Source organism: Andrena cerasifolii, chromosome 3, assembly GCF_050908995.1.
Source record: "Andrena cerasifolii isolate SP2316 chromosome 3, iyAndCera1_principal, whole genome shotgun sequence".
Lineage (NCBI taxonomy): Eukaryota > Metazoa > Arthropoda > Insecta > Hymenoptera > Andrenidae > Andrena > Andrena cerasifolii.
In genome coordinates, this window is record NC_135120.1 from 9,284,893 (window position 1) to 9,301,993 (window position 17,101).

Genomic DNA, 17,101 nt, shown 5'->3' on the forward strand with positions numbered 1-17,101 from the left:
ACAATAATCATTTTTTTTCTCGTCGCTCTTTTTAATAATGGGACTTCAAGAGTCCCTTCATGTTGATTTTCATATATATACATCCATATATATGGATCGGGGCTTATTAATAAATTATTTAGAACATCTTGATTTGTCATTTTTCGGCTGCTCTTTTTGCGTATAATTCGCAGTAGTTTATAAAATCATTATTTCGGGCGTTCTGGGCTTCCTCGGTTAAATATTCTAAACAAAATTTTAGATTTCCATTTTTAGAAAATGATCAGCTTTTACACATTGGAATAGTTTTAGTTAGTCTTTTTCTTGTAATGAAAAATATAAACACTTATATTCTATTGCCAAATTAACTTCAAGAGTCCCTTCATGTTGATTTCCATGTATATGTATGGAAATCAACATGAAGGGACTCTTGAAGTCCCATTATTAAAAAGAGCGACGAGAAAAAAAAATGATTATTGTATTTATTATACAATATATTACCTGTAATCTTAGATTATAATCATTAAATGATGAAATATGTAAGAAATGAACTGAATGCCTACCTAAACGTCGATCCGTCCCACTGTGCGACGCGTACCGCTGAACGTAGCGACAGCGTGAAATTGTCAAATATGTAGATTTACATTTACACGATTGTACGGCGAGGTCTACTGGCCTCGAGATATCGCGGTAATAGGTAGAAACTACGTGGTAATTAACATACGAGACGGGTATGGAACGAGGCTAGTTTGACGAGTAAACCGGGCACCGAAGAAATTACGAGTGAATGAGAATTCCTTCTTGTACGCGGATGAACGTGCAATCGTAAAAGGCAGAACCGCTGGTAATAAAGTCAATGATCTACGCGTGCAAGCTCCCCGCTGCGAGGTTTTAAAGGAACTAAATGTATAAATAACTATCGCGGCGCTACTTGATTATTCTCAAAACGGGATCACAATGTGTTCGATGTAGGAGTGATAGTTTGTCGTTACTAGTTTATACTGGTACGACGCTAACACGCCGCTGCTAGCGTGCAAGCTATATGTTCCTACGGTAATATCGCTAGTACTGATCCGGAATAATATAGCAGTAGCAATAAAATGCCACTACTAGTATTAAACTATAAAATCGCTGACACAGCACTGCCGGCCCTGTTCCTCTGTGACAGGTTCGGTAACAGTGCCTGGCATAATAAAGCAAACGTAGTTACAGGCGAGCGAGAATTTGTTCTAGCACACGACACGGAAAAGTTTCAACCGTAAAGCGAACTGCCAGCAGTAAAACCACTGTGCTCCGAATGACAAGCGATAAACGCGTCGGAGCTGCTCGACGCTCGTCGTATTTCGAGTATCGTTTCTGCGGGCAAAAACGTGCAGCAAGGACGACCGCATTTCCATAAAGGTATCTCGGCGATATTCCAGCGAGGTTTTGCGGTTAAAGTTGAATACAATCGTGCGAGGAAAGCCTGTCAACCGTTCGCGACGTTCTCACCTGTGATCCACGCGCGCGCCATCGGGCCGGATCCGCGGAAAATGAGGCAATTATTTCGATCGCACGATCGGCCCGGCACATCGGTTTGACAGTTCCAGTTGACAGACTTGGCCCGATGCTCCGAAATCGGCGGGAATGGCCGTGAAACGGACGGCCGGCGCACCGGGAGGGGGGGTTTAAGAAAAATTCACGCCTACTCACCAGATGAAGCACGGTGTTGACAACTTCCCGATTCGACACCTGTCCCACTTCGATCAGCCCGATCAGCACGGCGAATTTGAGGCTGTCGTTCATCGCCATCGCCACCACCTCCTCCGGCCGTTTAATGTCACTGAACGGTGGACTTTTCATGTCCGCCATCGCGACGGTATTATGCGGCTGGCAACACGTTTTCCCCCGGCGAGGAGGATCTACGATAGTTTACACAAAGGATCGTCTTATGCGCGAGAGCTTTTCCCCGTCACATGATAATACAACACAAATTGATCTGCCATGTTAGAAAGTAGACACTGTTATGAGGGGTCTGCCAGCACCGCACCGCGAAACACCCTAGCGTCGCGCTCGCAGTTCCGGCACATACTGAGCTCGTAAGTTCCTACCCGAGCCGGCGCGCGCCGCCGCCGGCGTCGCTGGCAGCGGGGTTTACGAACCCGAAATCCAACGAGTCCCGAACAAAATGTCCCACCACCCCTTCGATTTCTATAGATTTCGGCGCCTGCTGCCACGCAGCCACGCGCAACGAGGGTGCGAATATTTTAATGCCGCGCAAGCCTGATTTACCATTGCCATGTAATTGCAACGCGCGTTCGAAAATGCTCCCGCGTTCGTGCTACACATGCGGGGGCCAATCAGTGGCGCTTTGTAGATTGTTTAGGATAATATGGATATTTGTTATTTGCATCTGTTAATTCGCGTGCACGGTAAACAGATAACGTGAAATTTGTACTCTGTATTTATGAAGCCGCGTTCAAGCGTAACGGAATAATCGGAACATGGCGCACCGAAATAATTCGATTCGATTTTATCTTTAATTTACACGCGCGTGTATTATGAATCGCACGTACGCGGCTACGTGTGTGCGTGTATTTGCGCGAGGGGTTACAGAGAACTGCGGTATGAGTAAACGCTGGCGTCACTAGTGGTAAAAATGGCGTCAGCGGATGTTGAGCGTGCCAAGGTACGTGTCGTTTTTTTTAAATTTCACGCCTACGTTACTTTGTTTCTGGCTGTCTTCCTTACGCAAATACTCGTTCGGCTGTCCCCCTTTATGTGTAAATATAATCCTGGACACTGGCGGATGTATGCGTAGTGTTTACTGCTTGAAGGGCGTTGGTTCGCTATTCTGTCACAACAACAGTAGCCTTTCGAAAGCGTTGTACCGTACCATTTATGGATAGTACTGTTAATTTCCGGCCGATTCGTTGCTCCTAACATTTATGGCGAATTCGTACTTTCAGTTGGAAAACTTGATCCGTAATTTGAAGTTATCCGGTCATGTTGGATTTGACAGTCTTCCGGACCAGTTGGTGAATAAATCGGTTCAAAATGGATTTGTCTTTAATATCTTGTGCATTGGTACGCGAAATACTCTGTTGTTTATTAATATTCATGCTACGGATCATCGCTGTTGTTTATATCGATGGTTATCATTCCCACAGGTGAGACTGGCCTTGGGAAATCCACCCTCATGGATTCGCTGTTTAATACAAGCTTCGAATCCACCCCAAGCCCTCATAATCTTCCTTCCGTCAAGCTCAAAGCCCATACGTACGAGCTGCAAGAAAGCAATGTTAGGTTAAAGCTCACGATCGTCGATACAGTCGGATATGGGGATCAGATTAACAAGGAAGACAGCTTCAAAGCTGTTGTCGATTACATCGATGCCCAATTCGAGGCATATCTGCAAGAAGAGCTAAAGATAAAACGCTCACTGCCGACTTATCACGACAGTCGCATTCACGTTTGTCTGTATTTCATTTGCCCTACCGGCCACGGGTAAATATGCAATGGAAAATGTTTCTTATTAAGGGGGTATTCTAGTCTACTCGTTTTTGAAGGAGATATTTGGAAACTAATTCTGAAAAATCTATTGCACCTACAGTGCAGGGGTTTTGCACACATATTTGGTAGTGTTTGAACTATCAACACAAATTTTTTTAATGCATTATATTGAAATTTGTACAAGTTACACGCCGAAGCGCGGGGTCATGTCATCAGAAAATGGCTCCATTGGGTGCACGAATTGCGGCCGATTTAGTCATCAGAAATGAAAGTACCAAAGATTTTTTAAATCTGTTCGAGTATAGTTATCGCCCGAACTAGATGTAAGCAAGTTCGGACATTGTTACCGAAATCGCAGCTGTTTAAAAATTTATATTTGATTTTTTCGACTTTTCTTGAGCTAAAACAAGGTGCGGGGGAGGTTGTATTAAAACTATTGATATAATTCTAGTTCGGGCTATAGGTACACATTCACTTTGAATGTGTGTCAAATTTTAGCTCAATCGGTCCAGTAGTTTTCGAGAAAAATGTGCGCTCGATCTAAAAAAATTGTTTCGAGAAAACCGCGTTTAAAGCTTTTCATGCAGTTACGACCTTTACGACTGAAGTTACGGTATATAACAACTAATTTCTGTAACTTATCCCTAATCTGGTATACCAGGACCGTAGAGGAAACCTTCCTCAGCTTCAAAAAAATCATGTTGGGCAGCCCTCTCTTCTCTGGTGGCAGTCAATAGCGTCTTTAGATACAAGGATCGAGGGAACGACTGCCGGCCACGCTGCGGTCTTAAGCCCCTATAACTCTGGGAGATTATCGAATTTCACCTTAATATTTTAGACATATTATCGAAACCCTAAACTATTAGAAAATCAAGCAAAAAAATCGAATTTTTGGGTAGAATACCCCCTTAAGTGTTTCTTTAATCCTAATGATTTTCCAACGTGTAACTGTAGATTGAAATCCATCGACCTTGTGTGCATGAAGAAACTGGACACAAAAGTTAATATCATTCCAATTATTGCTAAAGCTGATACAATATCTAAAACAGAATTACAAAAGTTCAAGGTACGTTAGAAATATTGTGCCCAAGCATCGTAACTTTTATGAATTATATTCGTTATATAGCTCCATCCGTTTCAGAGCAAAATTATATCCGAATTACAAAACAATGGAGTTCACATTTATCAGTTCCCCACTGACGACGAAAGCGTCGCCGAAGTGAATTCTAGTATGAACGCCCATGTACCTTTCGCGGTAGTCGGCAGCACGGATTTCGTCCGAGTTGGGAACAAAATGATGCGTTCTCGGCAATATCCGTGGGGCACAGTGCAAGGTGAATTACTCTCATCTATATATCGATATTTCACTGTATTCCAATAATCTAATAAATGTTTCTTGTTGCAGTGGAAAACGAGTCGCACTGCGATTTCGTTAAATTGCGCGAAATGTTAATAAGGACAAACATGGAAGATATGAGAGAGAAGACGCACTGTCGTCATTACGAGCTCTATCGTAAAAAGCGACTAGAGCAGGTAATTATTTTCGCGAGATAAGATTCCTCCCGGATTTCAGATACAATTGTCGATGTTTCATACTGATTTTCAGATGGGATTCAGCGATGTCGATAGCGATAATAAACCGGTTAGCTTCCAACAAACCTGCGAGGCAAAGAGATCCATTCATCTACAAGAGCTCCAACAGAAGGAAGACGAAATGCGACAGATGTTCGTGGCGCGAGTAAAGGAGAAGGAGGCTGAATTGAAGGAGGCAGAAAAAGAGGTATAAATATATATATATATATATTCACCTTGCGATATTTCAGCGCTCCGTTTCTATGGTTTGTAACGCCGCGTGTAACTTTCAGCTTCACAACAAGTTCGATAAACTGAAAAAAGATCACACAGAGGAAAAGAAGAAGGTAGAAGAGAGCAGGAAGAAACTCGAGGACGATATTTTAGAATTAAATAGACGAAAAATGCAGTTCGCTCAGCAGCCCCAGCATCACACATTAACGTTGGGAAAGAGTAAGAAGAAATAGAACGGTCGCCACTGACGACGCGTCTTGAAACAAATGAATACGACGCCACACATTCTAACTCCATACGTAAGAGTATTATTATTTTAATTACTTAGTAACTGACTACTGAAATTAAAATTAAATTATCCAAAGTTTACAAGCGCTGTAACGTCTATCGTATTGTATCATTTATATAATTATAGGTTTTACTTATATCAGACTGATTATTGCTAAAACAGTGATGTTTACCGAACATAATTTACGTTTTGTATTAACATCTGCACCCTAAGACAAATAAAAATATATTTGTTACCTACAAACTTGTCCAAACACATCTCACCCCCGAAGATATAAATGCCGATCGCGTTCGTTGTACGATTACATCGGAGGCATTCGTAATTAAACATTTTATTGTTCAACAAAATATAACAATTAACACAAATAGTATCGTACTTAAGTGAAGCTAACGTTATTAGCGATAAACGTTACATGAAACGTACGAATTACCATCTAAGTTTTACAGAAGCATGTTTTGATTACTAACGTTAAGCAAGAACCGAGAATAGCGTACGTGATATGATCACTTTATAAGCCTTTATAAATTTGTTCCGATTTCCAACAAATTTCGCGTATGCTTTAAATAAATTAATTTTCTTCAGAACAGGTTCGATCGTTCTAAGGATAACGTTATACGATAGCAACCTATGTATACCTTACGACACGCGTAAAATGATTTCCTCGGAAATCGTTTAGGAAAAAACTGATGGAAACATTCTCGATACTCTGCGTAGAAGCAAGCAGGTACAGATAACTTAATCGACCTAGGGCAAACTTATCGAGTAACACGTTTATAGTAATATAATATGGCGGAATCGTCTCATTCGCGCGTAGCAAAATCCATGTCTGCGAATAGCAATGAAATCACCTCGATCGCTATTACATAGCAATATATCATCGCGTTATCATGTACAAATAAATACAGTCTCTGCGCCAATACGAACGAAATACCTTAAACGGAGTAGATTACACACACACTACGCGGCGGACAAATAATTTACGAAACGTAACACGCTATGGTACAGTCAATTTAGAGTAAGGGTGAGGAAAAAGTCTAACAAAAAGAAGAAAAAATACTCCTTGAACGGCAACGTTGACAGCCTCAACGTGCCGACAACACTCGTCGCGGATTTCTTTGCTTTGGTATTCCGTTGCACATGCCTGTGCCCTTGCATTTCTGTGAACCCAACAAACACATGTCGCGCTGTAATATCGACCGTACTTCGTCCATCCGTATCCCTTATCCTACGTATTTATTATAAAAGTACAAAACATATATATTATGGCAGTTATCGTGAAGCATTTTACGTGTAGCCGATCTTTAATACGTATCGATTATGTGCCAAAGAGTAATTAATTATTTCAGGGTCGGTGAATATAGGAGCGTGGAATATGAAAGAGGAAGCAACTCGAGAACACCCCCCGTTCGAGCACACAATGTAACTGTAACAATTTTTATAAATAAGAAACCACCCCCCGGTGCCAAATCACTTTGACCCCATACCGCGATACTCTGTCAATTATTTATTACTTCATCGAGTACGATAAAAAGAAAAGGTATATTTACAATAAAAGATGGAACAATTGCGACCGACCCTGTGATTCGTTATAATCTGTGTGCCTTACAATTGCTTATCGGCGAGAGATGCTTAAGTGCACTATGAGATTCGCCTTTGCAGGCAACAGCAGCAATGACCAACGTGTATGAGTAATAATCGTCAAGTACATTCACGTTCCCCGCAATCCCGAACCTCGGAGGATTACCCCATAAATTGTATTGCTCTCTGCAAGACGGAATCGTTAGCTCGAAAAGCACAATTTCCTGCGGCGTTAAAGGGGACAAAGCCCCCATCGACATGGACAAGACGGCATTACCTGAGTCCTTAATTGCACTTCCTTCTAATCACACGCGCGGATCGACCTCTGGAATGGCTTCGCACGGGCCGTTACAATCGAGAGCGGATCGTTATCCTGCGACGCAAACGACGGTCCCGATAAGCTGCTCGCAGGCGTCGCTTCGACGTACCAAGCTACGAACTTTGGTCATTGCGTTCGTGAAGCTACCTCTACCAGGTGCATTGCCCTCCTCTCTATTTCTGTTAGACAATTTCCAAATCAAGCGTCAATATGCCTGTCGTCCGTGGAATGCATGACGCTCAACCCTTTCGGTGCTTCATTTAGTACTCGACGCGATCGGCGTGCACCGTGTGCGAAAATCCGGCGGCTTCGTTTCTTAACGATTGATTAGGTACTGTCGAACGCCGACGGGCGTTCCCCGCACACGGGGGCCGATTCAAAGCAGCGCCCAAAGGGTGTGAACCGTTTTAACTAGGAAGCGAGTGAACATCGTACGAAGAGTAGTACCGTGTACTGTTTAATACGTAAGAACGACAAAATGGTACAAATAAATATCTGTGTACGTTGGGTTTATACATAGAGGAGTGGGGCACGTGGTTCGGGGAGGCTTCGATGACACTGCGAGTATTGATTTCAACGAAAAGTGGTTCGATCGCCGCATACTTTAGCAATAGGTCAGGTTTTTAAATGGAAGTCAACTTCTCTGTATAAAAACGAAGCTAGATAGTTTCGGTACTATCTAAGATATTCGTCGCCACTTGAACTATCGGCAGTGGGCCAAGAAATCCTGAGATGCGTAAGCGATCGGTAAATCTTAACAGCGCATTTCGCACGGGCACCCGCTGCAGGATGCGACGCTCTTTGAAAGCAATTTTCCGAGTCATCGAAGTGGCACCACCAGCGTGCCCCGCCCTGCATACGCATCCTGTATAAACGTAATGCGTAACTCGGCAATAGAGTAGAAGAGTGGCCGACTGAGTGTAACAGTGTCGATACATACGTTCGTCGGGGATAGTTGAAACAAGAGAGGATAACAAGAGGTAAAGATACTGCGTACAGTCGAGCGTCGCGAGTACTCGCGATTCACCGAGCGGACCTTCCCGCGAGAAGATGGCATATTAACACGCTTGTAAGGACGTACGTTAAACATTAGTGCTCCCCAACCGGTATTACATGACATGTGGTAAAAAATAGTGCCATCCCCTGTATAACTTATGCATGTAAGAAATAGGTGCACTTGGTGCAGCGTGTACGAGTACGGCTACGAGAATAGAAGAGATTGCAATCGTGTACATAGCTGGGCAGGCGTGGCGTGAACTCCACGCGCCGCCCGGGACCGTTCGCTGATAGTGAATCGACAGTATATACTCTGTCGCTCAACGAGGTCTAAAAGAACCCTCGAAAATCCCTCAATATCGTCAACGCACCGCGAGTGGTTGGAACGAAGGAAGATGTGATATCGGTCCGATCCCTTATGCTCCGCGAGAATTTCAATCGTCCATCGATATCCCATCGTGTCTCTATCAGCGTAGCTCCCCTAACCAGGCCGCGTGTCAATCACTAGTTCGTGGATATAGAAATGCTCCGCCTCGCAACGCCACCCCGTCGACGTGTGTCCCCCTTCGTGTACTCTCTACTCGTACGGAACAGACTAACAGCAGCATGAACGTGAAGTAGCGTGGACTTGTAACAGGCACTGTGCTTTTTAGGCTAGCGGGCCGAGACGGACTCCGGCGGAGGGCTGCGATACTTGGCGCGAATTGGAAGAAAGTTGGTGTGCTTGTTGCCGTGCGGAGAAGGCAGCGTGCTCTCGCGGTTGAGGGTCCTCACCTGACAGGGGTCGTGCCTCGCCAGGAAGTGCTCCAAGGTGTCCCAGCCCCCGCCCACTCTGACCATCATGTGTCTCCCCTTCAAAAGCTGCGAACACGCCGGTACCACGGTCATTAGCTGCCGCGCTTTTACCACCCGCTACGCGACGTGTGCAAATATGCAGCGAGATTCGTCCGTTCAAGAAATACACCCTTACACTGAGTAACTTCAGAGATGTTTACAGAGAGGAGTGGATTTGGGTATTGGCTAGGGCGACAAATCTTGGTGAACGATAACTTTTGGGGAGCCGAAAACTTTTGGAGTCATAAATTTGGGGGGACGGTAAATTTTGGGAAGTGGCAAATTTTGGGAACCGACAAATTTTGGGGAGTGATCAATTTTGGGAAGCGGCAAATTTTGGGGAGTGATCAATTTTGGGAAGCGGCAAATTGTGGGGGGCGAAAAATTTTCAGCGAAAGAAATTGGGAAAACTTTAAACAGTTTAAACACAGAGGCTTGAGACAACTATAATAGCAATTATTTTTCTCTCAGATGTGAGTTGACACATTGAATAATTTTTCAAATTGACTCGACTCTTTTAAATTAAAATATTTGATGATATTTTGCGGAAAGGGTAGCAGACGCTTATTAGCCTGGGGGCGCCAAATCTTCAAGTCCGCCCCTGTTTACAGGAGTGCAGAGACAAAGCTATTTCGCGAGGACGAAGGAGTGATAGGCTCTAAAAATTTCAGCAACCTGTGAGATCTACGAAGAAGACCACTCGACATGACGGAATCTGATAAGAAGTAATAATTCAACATTCCGATTCAAATATAGTTCCTGCCAGAGACTAGCTCCGTTACGATAATAAAAACTGTATCAAATATAATGCCCATGGAAGTGTAATTTTACTTTCTCTACACCCAAGAAGAAAACCAGCAAGAGTACATAAAAGAGACCACATACCCTGATGAAGACGTTCCGGCCCGCAATGTGGTAGCGTCCTTCGCCAACCTTGCGCACCTTCAGCTTGGAGCACTTCTTCGAGGGGCACTGGCAGAGTCTCTGAATGGCCTCGGTGGCCCTCCTCACCTAGAACCAGAGCAGCACACGGCACGATATAAAAGTGACCGATGAAAATTGCCAACGGGGTAGGTATTTTCACGCGGACGTCCAACGAAGGACGATCGATCGCCGCGTGAGATAAATCGTTGCCCGGGTCTGTCGCGGGCAAAGTGGAAGATGCGGAGCCTGGTAACGCATCCGCTCGTTGGCATGCAGGAATTCGACACGCGAGGATCTACGAGCGTGCAAACGCATACGTGCAAAAGGCTTAAAGCGAGCCGTTTGCTTCCATTGTTCCTTTCTTCCTCCCTGTTCCTTGCTCCCAGCGCCCGTGGCGAACGTGACGCGATGCGACTTACGCGTGCAACGTCATGTGCGAGTATACATTGGTGAATTACAGGCTCGCGTGTGGTAGGTACTTTTAAATAGGATTCCCAAGATTTTCAGAGGCCGCGGTGAATGGGGAGACTCTCGACTAGTAGGTATAGCTTGTAAGGTGGTGCTAAAATCAAGTACGTGATGTTTACTCCGGGGAATAAAAAGAAATAGGAAGTAGAGGAGGGTCCTTGTGAGGTGTCATTCGAAAGCTACCACTGTTTAGACTAGTACCAGTCGAGTGTTAAGGAAGATCTACTTCGAACCCTATTTTACTTTCAGGTCGAATCGTTGTACCTTGCGATCGAGTTCCGTTATAGGTCCCGTGTGTTCTGGCGGTTCAGCTGGCGAGGGCAAAGGTGAGCTGGATGGTGATGGAACCTCGTCCGGATCCTCCGCGCTTCCACGAGACCAGTCGTCCTCCGTCGTATCGCTGGGCACGCCGTCGCTACCCGTTGGACCATTATCGCTCACCGACCTTCGCATTTCGGGCTCGTGGGCCGCGCCGTTCGTTGGATCCAACCACCGCGTAGCTGTCAACGCTACCTCCGACGCTGAACTGCAAAATGTTAACTTTTTATCCACTTGTCTAAGGGACGTTCCAAAAGTTCCGAAATCGGACACTTTTTGGAGTAACATTGCGGATGTGGCTGAAATTTGATTATGCTGTAGTCTTTAGGGATATATAAACATATCTCGAAGGATTTTCGACAATTTTGAAAAATGACGATTTTACAGCTGTTTGAAGGTAAGTGCTAACTTTTTTTCAATAAATTATAACTATGGATGTAGTAAACGCATGGAGATGAGGTTCACGGCGATTTATAGAAAAGACATTGAAGTTTTAAGAATAAATTATTTCAGTTTCGGAAACAAATTTTTTTAACCATTTTTGTGCAATTATTTTAAACAAATGCAGTTTTTTAACAACGGGGGTGATTTTAAAATTCTGAAAAAACACAGAATATAGTTCGAACCTTCCCCTTCATGGTCTAATTGTCAAAAGTATGGGCATTTTAAAATTGGCCTTGTGAAAATTGCCGAAAGTTGACGCTGCGTCGTCCAGCACCGGCTCGTCGGACCGTGCGGTACCCGCAGCGGTCAAGCGGCTATACCTGATATTCTTATACAGGATTCTCGAAAGTGGTAAGTATTTGAAAAAAACTGAAGGAGGAAAACTCTTACTGTTTTTCATATCCAACATAATACGGTCTCTCAATTTTAGGTGTTCGCAATATTTTCCTTGAAACGAGGGTGACTTTTAGTTCTCTAAATGGAATGTTATACATTTGATTACCCAATATGTGTATTACCCAATCCTCCGAGATATGTTTATATATCCCTAAAGACTACAACATATTCAAATTTCAGCCACATCCGAAATGTAACTGCAAAAAGTGTCCGATTTCGCTTGGAATGTCCCCTAAGGTACAGGACGAACGAAACATTCGCTGATCGCCAAATCTTTCAACCACTCCTCGAATCTGCGCGATCGAGCACAGGCTTCGGGGAGGATTTTCATTTCACTGCCGCCACTAATTTCCCGACACGCGCCGGCACGATACAGTGATCATGGTCTTCATTAAAACGTTTCCCGACGCGGTTTTTACGACAACGGTTGTTAAAGAAGAGGCGCGCACGCTTTCTGTTACTTATCATAATTACGCCGTCGTTTCTGCCACGACTTCGGCGTAAATACCGTAAGGTTTACACGCTGCGAAACGCCGCCACTCCTACGGCATTGCGTTACGGTTGAGGCAAGCGCGCGCTGTCTTTCCGAGAACGTAACGCCTCGCAGCTTCGCCCATTAAGCGAATCCTTTTCCAGCAAACCGAGAGCCCCGTGTCCTTCTGGTTAATCCCTCCCTGCTGGAGTCTCTCGTGACGGCAGTCTCGTCGCTCGAAGACGCGGGGAACTTGCGTACGAATTGACGGGAAGGTGAACGAAGGGGAAGGCGACACGTACCTGCTGTGTTTGATCTTCTCCGGCGGAGGCCTGGGCGTCGCGGTTGGGGACGGCGATTGAAATTGCCAGGAAACCAGGCTGCTGTGGGAAATACCGCTATCGGACAAACAGTGAAGATCCCTCTCCTGTTCAGCGGCGATTTCCCTCTCGAGCTGCACGAGCCCCGGTGGCTCCACCGAGTATCTCGAAGCCAATCGAGCCACTTCCAGCAAGCACAGCACCACGTTCCGTGGCTGCCCGTGTAAAACTGCGAAATTACACGCGTCACGCTATATAATGATTCCACGTTGCATAGAATATCGTATCAGTACGATATCCAACAGCACGATCATTCGAAACTCCTCTCCAGGTGGTCCAAAGCAGAGGTCTTACGTATCTGCATAGATACACTGCTTCGGATAAGCACAACGAGCGCTTGGAAATTAGTTGTCGGAACGTGGCATCGAGATGATACACAACACAGTATCGCAAGCATTCTTTGCAGGCGCTTGTTCCCTGCTCCTGTCTCATCAAAGAGGAACTGGGACACGTCGGGCTTTAGGAAGCCAGACAAGAGCTAACAGAGAAAAGCTTTGGACGCTTCTCTGACCGTGTCGAGCTGCCAACGCCGACCAGCGGCTTTCGACACCCACCCCTCGCAAGGATCGCTTCGCAAAGAGCGTTATGAAGCTGGCGCGTGACTCGGTGAACCATTTCCATGCGACCTCGAGGTCCAATTTCTTTTCACGATCGCGTAACTCTCGAGGCTACGGCGGCGCGTTGTTTCCGCCGGCATTTAAGGGCAGTCAGCCGCGAGAAAGAGCGCAGAGGCTCGTCCTGTTTCTCCTCTCGATTCGGGGGCAATTACTCTCGCCTCGGGAGCGTCCTGGATTTGCATAGTCGCGCGCAGGAGCAGCGAGAACGGGACTCGGCGACGTAATTGGCGGGATTTCGCTTTTAATCGACACGAGGGATCGTCGGGCCGCGACACCAGGGACCGGGGTGTGGAAACCGCGGACTGATTCGACAGTTAATTGAAATTAATTACCGCCTCTTACCGAGATCGTCGCTCTCGAACAGGAGGTTCTCGTGGACGCCCAGGCGACGGCAGAATTGAATGAAGTTCTCCATGTTGTCGCGCGAGAAGAAGCTCCATCTCGCCGCGTTGTCCCAGCATCGACCTCTTATCACCGGCACTGGCTGGGAAATAATTATCGGGTGTTGGTTAGTTACGGAAAAATTTAGCGTAGGACAAAAGTAGAGTATCTCGATGCATTAACTGTATTGAGCGCACTTGCGGCTTTATTAATTAATAGCTATTCACCCCCTTCGCTTTTCCAGCGTCGATCGCTGCCCTCGCTTTCTCCTGGATCACCCTTGCCAATCGACACACCACCACGCCGTTGTCGAGGGCATCGAAGAAGTTGTCTCCCGTTACATAATTAGCACCTGAAACGCAGGATGACATCGATTTTTCTTATCGTAGTAGGTATACACAAAAATGAATGCGGCAGTAACTTGCCGAGTACTTTTTCGTGAAATAATAATAATAATATTTATTTATGGGTGCTACCCTTTGGTACAAATATGAGTGATATAATTTGGAATTAATTATTGATAATTTATATACTAACAAGGAAACATCCCGAACCCGGAAATTCGAAAAATTCTGAAACTTCGTGAATATGTAGGGAATTTCCCCCTGATTACAACGCGATTTTTGTTTGCTGCCCAAATTCACTCTAAGGGGGTGTAATTGACCCCTAAAAATCCGGTTAGTTTCCGATTTTCTGTTATAACTCGCGAACTGTATAATAAGTTGTTTACCAAAATGATAGATCTAATTAAAAGAAGTAACTTTAGTCTCGAAACTTATTTTCCATCTCTTACATTTCGCGAGTTATAACACAAAATCGGAAAATAGCCGAATTTTCGGGGGTTAATTTCACCCCCTCCGAGTGCATTTGGGTGGCAAACAAAAATTGCGTTGTAATCAGGAGGAAATCCCCTACATATTCACAAAGTTTCAGAATTTTTTTAATTTTCGGGTTCGAGATCTTCCCTTGTAATTAGGTAAAAGGTCGTCTACTAAGTTAGCTATTGCGCTCTTGAACGTATATAGGGATCCGGAAGAAACGTCAACTGGAGGTTCAACTTTGTTAGCAGACTTGCATAGTCTATTGATAATGACACCATTACTGAAGGTAGTTTCGTAAGAAGATGGGAAGCCTTCTCAGTATCCTAGGTGGTACGTGTAGTTTGAAAAGTGTCAATACCTCGGTGTATAATGTATATAATAAATGCAATCTTTGTGTCGACCTAGGGTTGGGAGTTTTTCATAAACGGTCACTTGAAAACAGTCAAGTGTATCGGCGAAGTAGCGTCATTGTTGGGAACAATGGAGCAACCCTTCTTACGCTCTCCACTATAGGCGAATTCATTCTTCAGCTGCAGGGTGACTTTTGCTTTGTTGCAGAATTTTCCGTGAACACGGTTTCTCCTAAAGGGTGGGATATACGGTCCTATAGAAAGGGACATTTAATTCCTCTTTTTTGCAGCGTACACTAAGGATGTCATTTTTTAGAGAAATTACAACAATAATCGAAAATAATTCGAGTTCCTTAATTCTTAAAGCTTTTCGTAATTTACCTGGAAACGAGATTTTCAACTTCCGAAAGACGAATATCTGAGTCCATTAACTTAACAAAGCCCCTGCTGCGCCATTACAACCGTAAACGATAATCATGAAGCGTGTATGTAGATGTCGAGGAATCGGTATCCGAAGCGGAGACCTAGCCAGTTTCACGAAGAGGCAAATTAAGCCGGAGCGTCGAATCGCTATCGCGATCCATCAAGAGGGCGTCGGAGGTCTACGAGATGACACTTGGCCGTCAGGGAACGTGAGAAACGATTCGAGCGACTCGGAATCACCTCTGATTTATCTACGGAGCCCGCTACCTGAGCAACGGATCTCCTCCGCGTGGAATCGACGCGGCTCGATCTCGATTTCCGCCCCTCCAACGGGGCAGCGCGCCTCGGCCTAGGCAGATCGATCCACGAAAACATGTATCGGCTAGAAACTTCGTTTACCGCGGGCATGCTCGGTCAAGCGAGAAATGATCTCGCCGGGACACTCTCACGATAGGCCAACTCGCGCGTGACTCTGCTCGCGAAATCATTTCAATTTCGTTCAGAACCGCCGGCTGGCAAACAGGATCAAGGCCACGATTTTTCGATACCCGGCTGGCACGGTGCCCCGCGGTGGGGAACCCGCGGCAACTGGCAACGTGTGCAGAACACCTTCTCCCCCGTAGTTCTTCTCCCACGCTGCCGCTGCGAACGATCGACGGCCGAGGATCTAAGGAAAACTCCGGCCGCGACACGATCCGTGCAACACGTGTATATAGATATAGAGGGGATACGATGGGAAATGGTGAACTAGGTTGGGCTGACGGAGCGATAAAGCCTCGTAGATACGGATGGTAATGAGAACCACAGGCTCGTGACTCGACCTGTGGTAACAATAGGGTGCAAACCCGGGTTGCAGAACCGGAGGAAAAAAGGCTTTAACGGGCAGGCTTATGGAGTAAAGTCCATCACACGTTGCTCCGCAGGACACGGACACGTGGAGGAGCATGTGCGCTCCACTGCACCGCGTGCACACAGACCTCCGCCGGATCTGGATCTGGCGAATATCGTTCGCATATGGCTGCTAACACAATGGCGAGCCGAGCCGCTCGTGATAACGGCTGCTCTCGTAGGATGCCTACCCCCTTTCGATCTTACGAAAGATCACAGACGTGAGCGTGTACGAGTGCGAGCCGCGCGACGAACGACAACTCGGTCACCCGGAACTTCGCGCTGTACCCCGGCGCAGGTCTAATTTATGTTCGACATTACGACGGGCAATAATGCGGCTCGATGTTCGCCCATGCCGCTTAAGGGAACGCGTTTCAGGCTGGGAGGTGCAATTAGACGCCGATTTCCATGTGAACTTTGTCGAGCAGGGAAAGGTCCCGCTCCGGAGCGGACTTGTCGGATTTTCAGAGAAATGAGAAACCGAGTGTAACGCACGAGTTCCTATCGGCTGAGAGCAAATACGTGTTAATGCTGAAAAGTCTGCTTATACCATGGGAACCGTGCGCATCGCTCGAGGTGTTCGAGATGGGTCTGGGAGAAAGTGCGCAAATAACTCAAAAGTTAAACTACTTGGGAGGAGAATTTTATTTACGATGTTTAAGGGGAGGTTACGGTCTAAAAATCGATTTTTTTATTTCATTATCGAATGTTCAACGTTTTAGGAATATATGTTTTAAAAGGATATTTTGAAATTCATAAAATTCCCGAAGTTATAGGCACTTGAGTAGCGGCAAATGTATGGGTAACAACCGGTCACTCGGCGCTCAGGTGAAACTTTAAACGCGTTTTTCTCGAGACAGTGTTCTTAAAATCGGTGGGACCTGTATCTCCTAAAGTTATTATCCGATTCGACTGAAACCTTTTTT

General features: G+C 45.5%; 3 protein-coding genes and 1 long non-coding RNA gene across 9 annotated transcripts in view; 1 reads left to right on the forward strand and 3 right to left on the reverse strand.

Annotated features, from left to right (window-relative positions):
* The window catches only part of Rg (A kinase anchor protein rugose), a 359,505-nt gene extending 357,472 nt beyond the window's left edge, over nt 1-2,033 (reverse strand). For 5 of the 6 annotated variants that reach the window (XM_076809081.1, XM_076809073.1, XM_076809083.1 and 2 more), the window contains exon 1: nt 1,672-2,033. In XM_076809081.1, the coding sequence (XP_076665196.1) occupies nt 1,672-1,830 (159 nt within the window). In that variant the 5' untranslated portion in view covers nt 1,831-2,033. The remainder of the gene's footprint in view (nt 1-1,671) is intronic. The other variant, XM_076809079.1, reaches the window with a different exon arrangement.
* Nucleotides 2,034-2,495: 462 nt separating this feature from the next.
* Nucleotides 2,496-5,704, forward strand: Septin2 (septin 2). Its single transcript, XM_076809504.1, has 8 exons — nt 2,496-2,647; nt 2,928-3,045; nt 3,129-3,465; nt 4,426-4,537; nt 4,613-4,805; nt 4,877-5,004; nt 5,078-5,251; nt 5,337-5,704. The coding sequence occupies exons 1-8, from the start codon at nt 2,618-2,620 to the stop codon at nt 5,508-5,510; spliced, it is 1,266 nt and encodes a 421-aa protein (XP_076665619.1). The 5' UTR covers nt 2,496-2,617; the 3' UTR covers nt 5,511-5,704.
* LOC143367549 (uncharacterized) lies at nt 3,325-4,498 on the reverse strand. Its single transcript, XR_013085048.1, has 2 exons — nt 4,376-4,498; nt 3,325-3,489 (listed from the first exon to the last, which is right to left on the reverse strand). It is a non-coding gene; the product is annotated as an uncharacterized LOC143367549 (long non-coding RNA).
* Nucleotides 5,705-7,904: 2,200 nt separating the features above from the next.
* LOC143367547 (growth arrest-specific protein 2) overlaps nt 7,905-17,101 on the reverse strand; it is a 32,130-nt gene continuing 22,933 nt past the window's right edge. Inside the window, exons 3-8 of the mRNA XM_076809503.1 lie at nt 13,921-14,045; nt 13,655-13,796; nt 12,618-12,864; nt 10,950-11,211; nt 10,179-10,304; nt 7,905-9,320 (exon numbers count right to left, since the gene is read on the reverse strand). Of these exons, the coding sequence (XP_076665618.1) occupies nt 9,114-9,320; nt 10,179-10,304; nt 10,950-11,211; nt 12,618-12,864; nt 13,655-13,796; nt 13,921-14,045 (1,109 nt within the window). The 3' untranslated portion in view covers nt 7,905-9,113. The remainder of the gene's footprint in view (nt 9,321-10,178; nt 10,305-10,949; nt 11,212-12,617; nt 12,865-13,654; nt 13,797-13,920; nt 14,046-17,101) is intronic.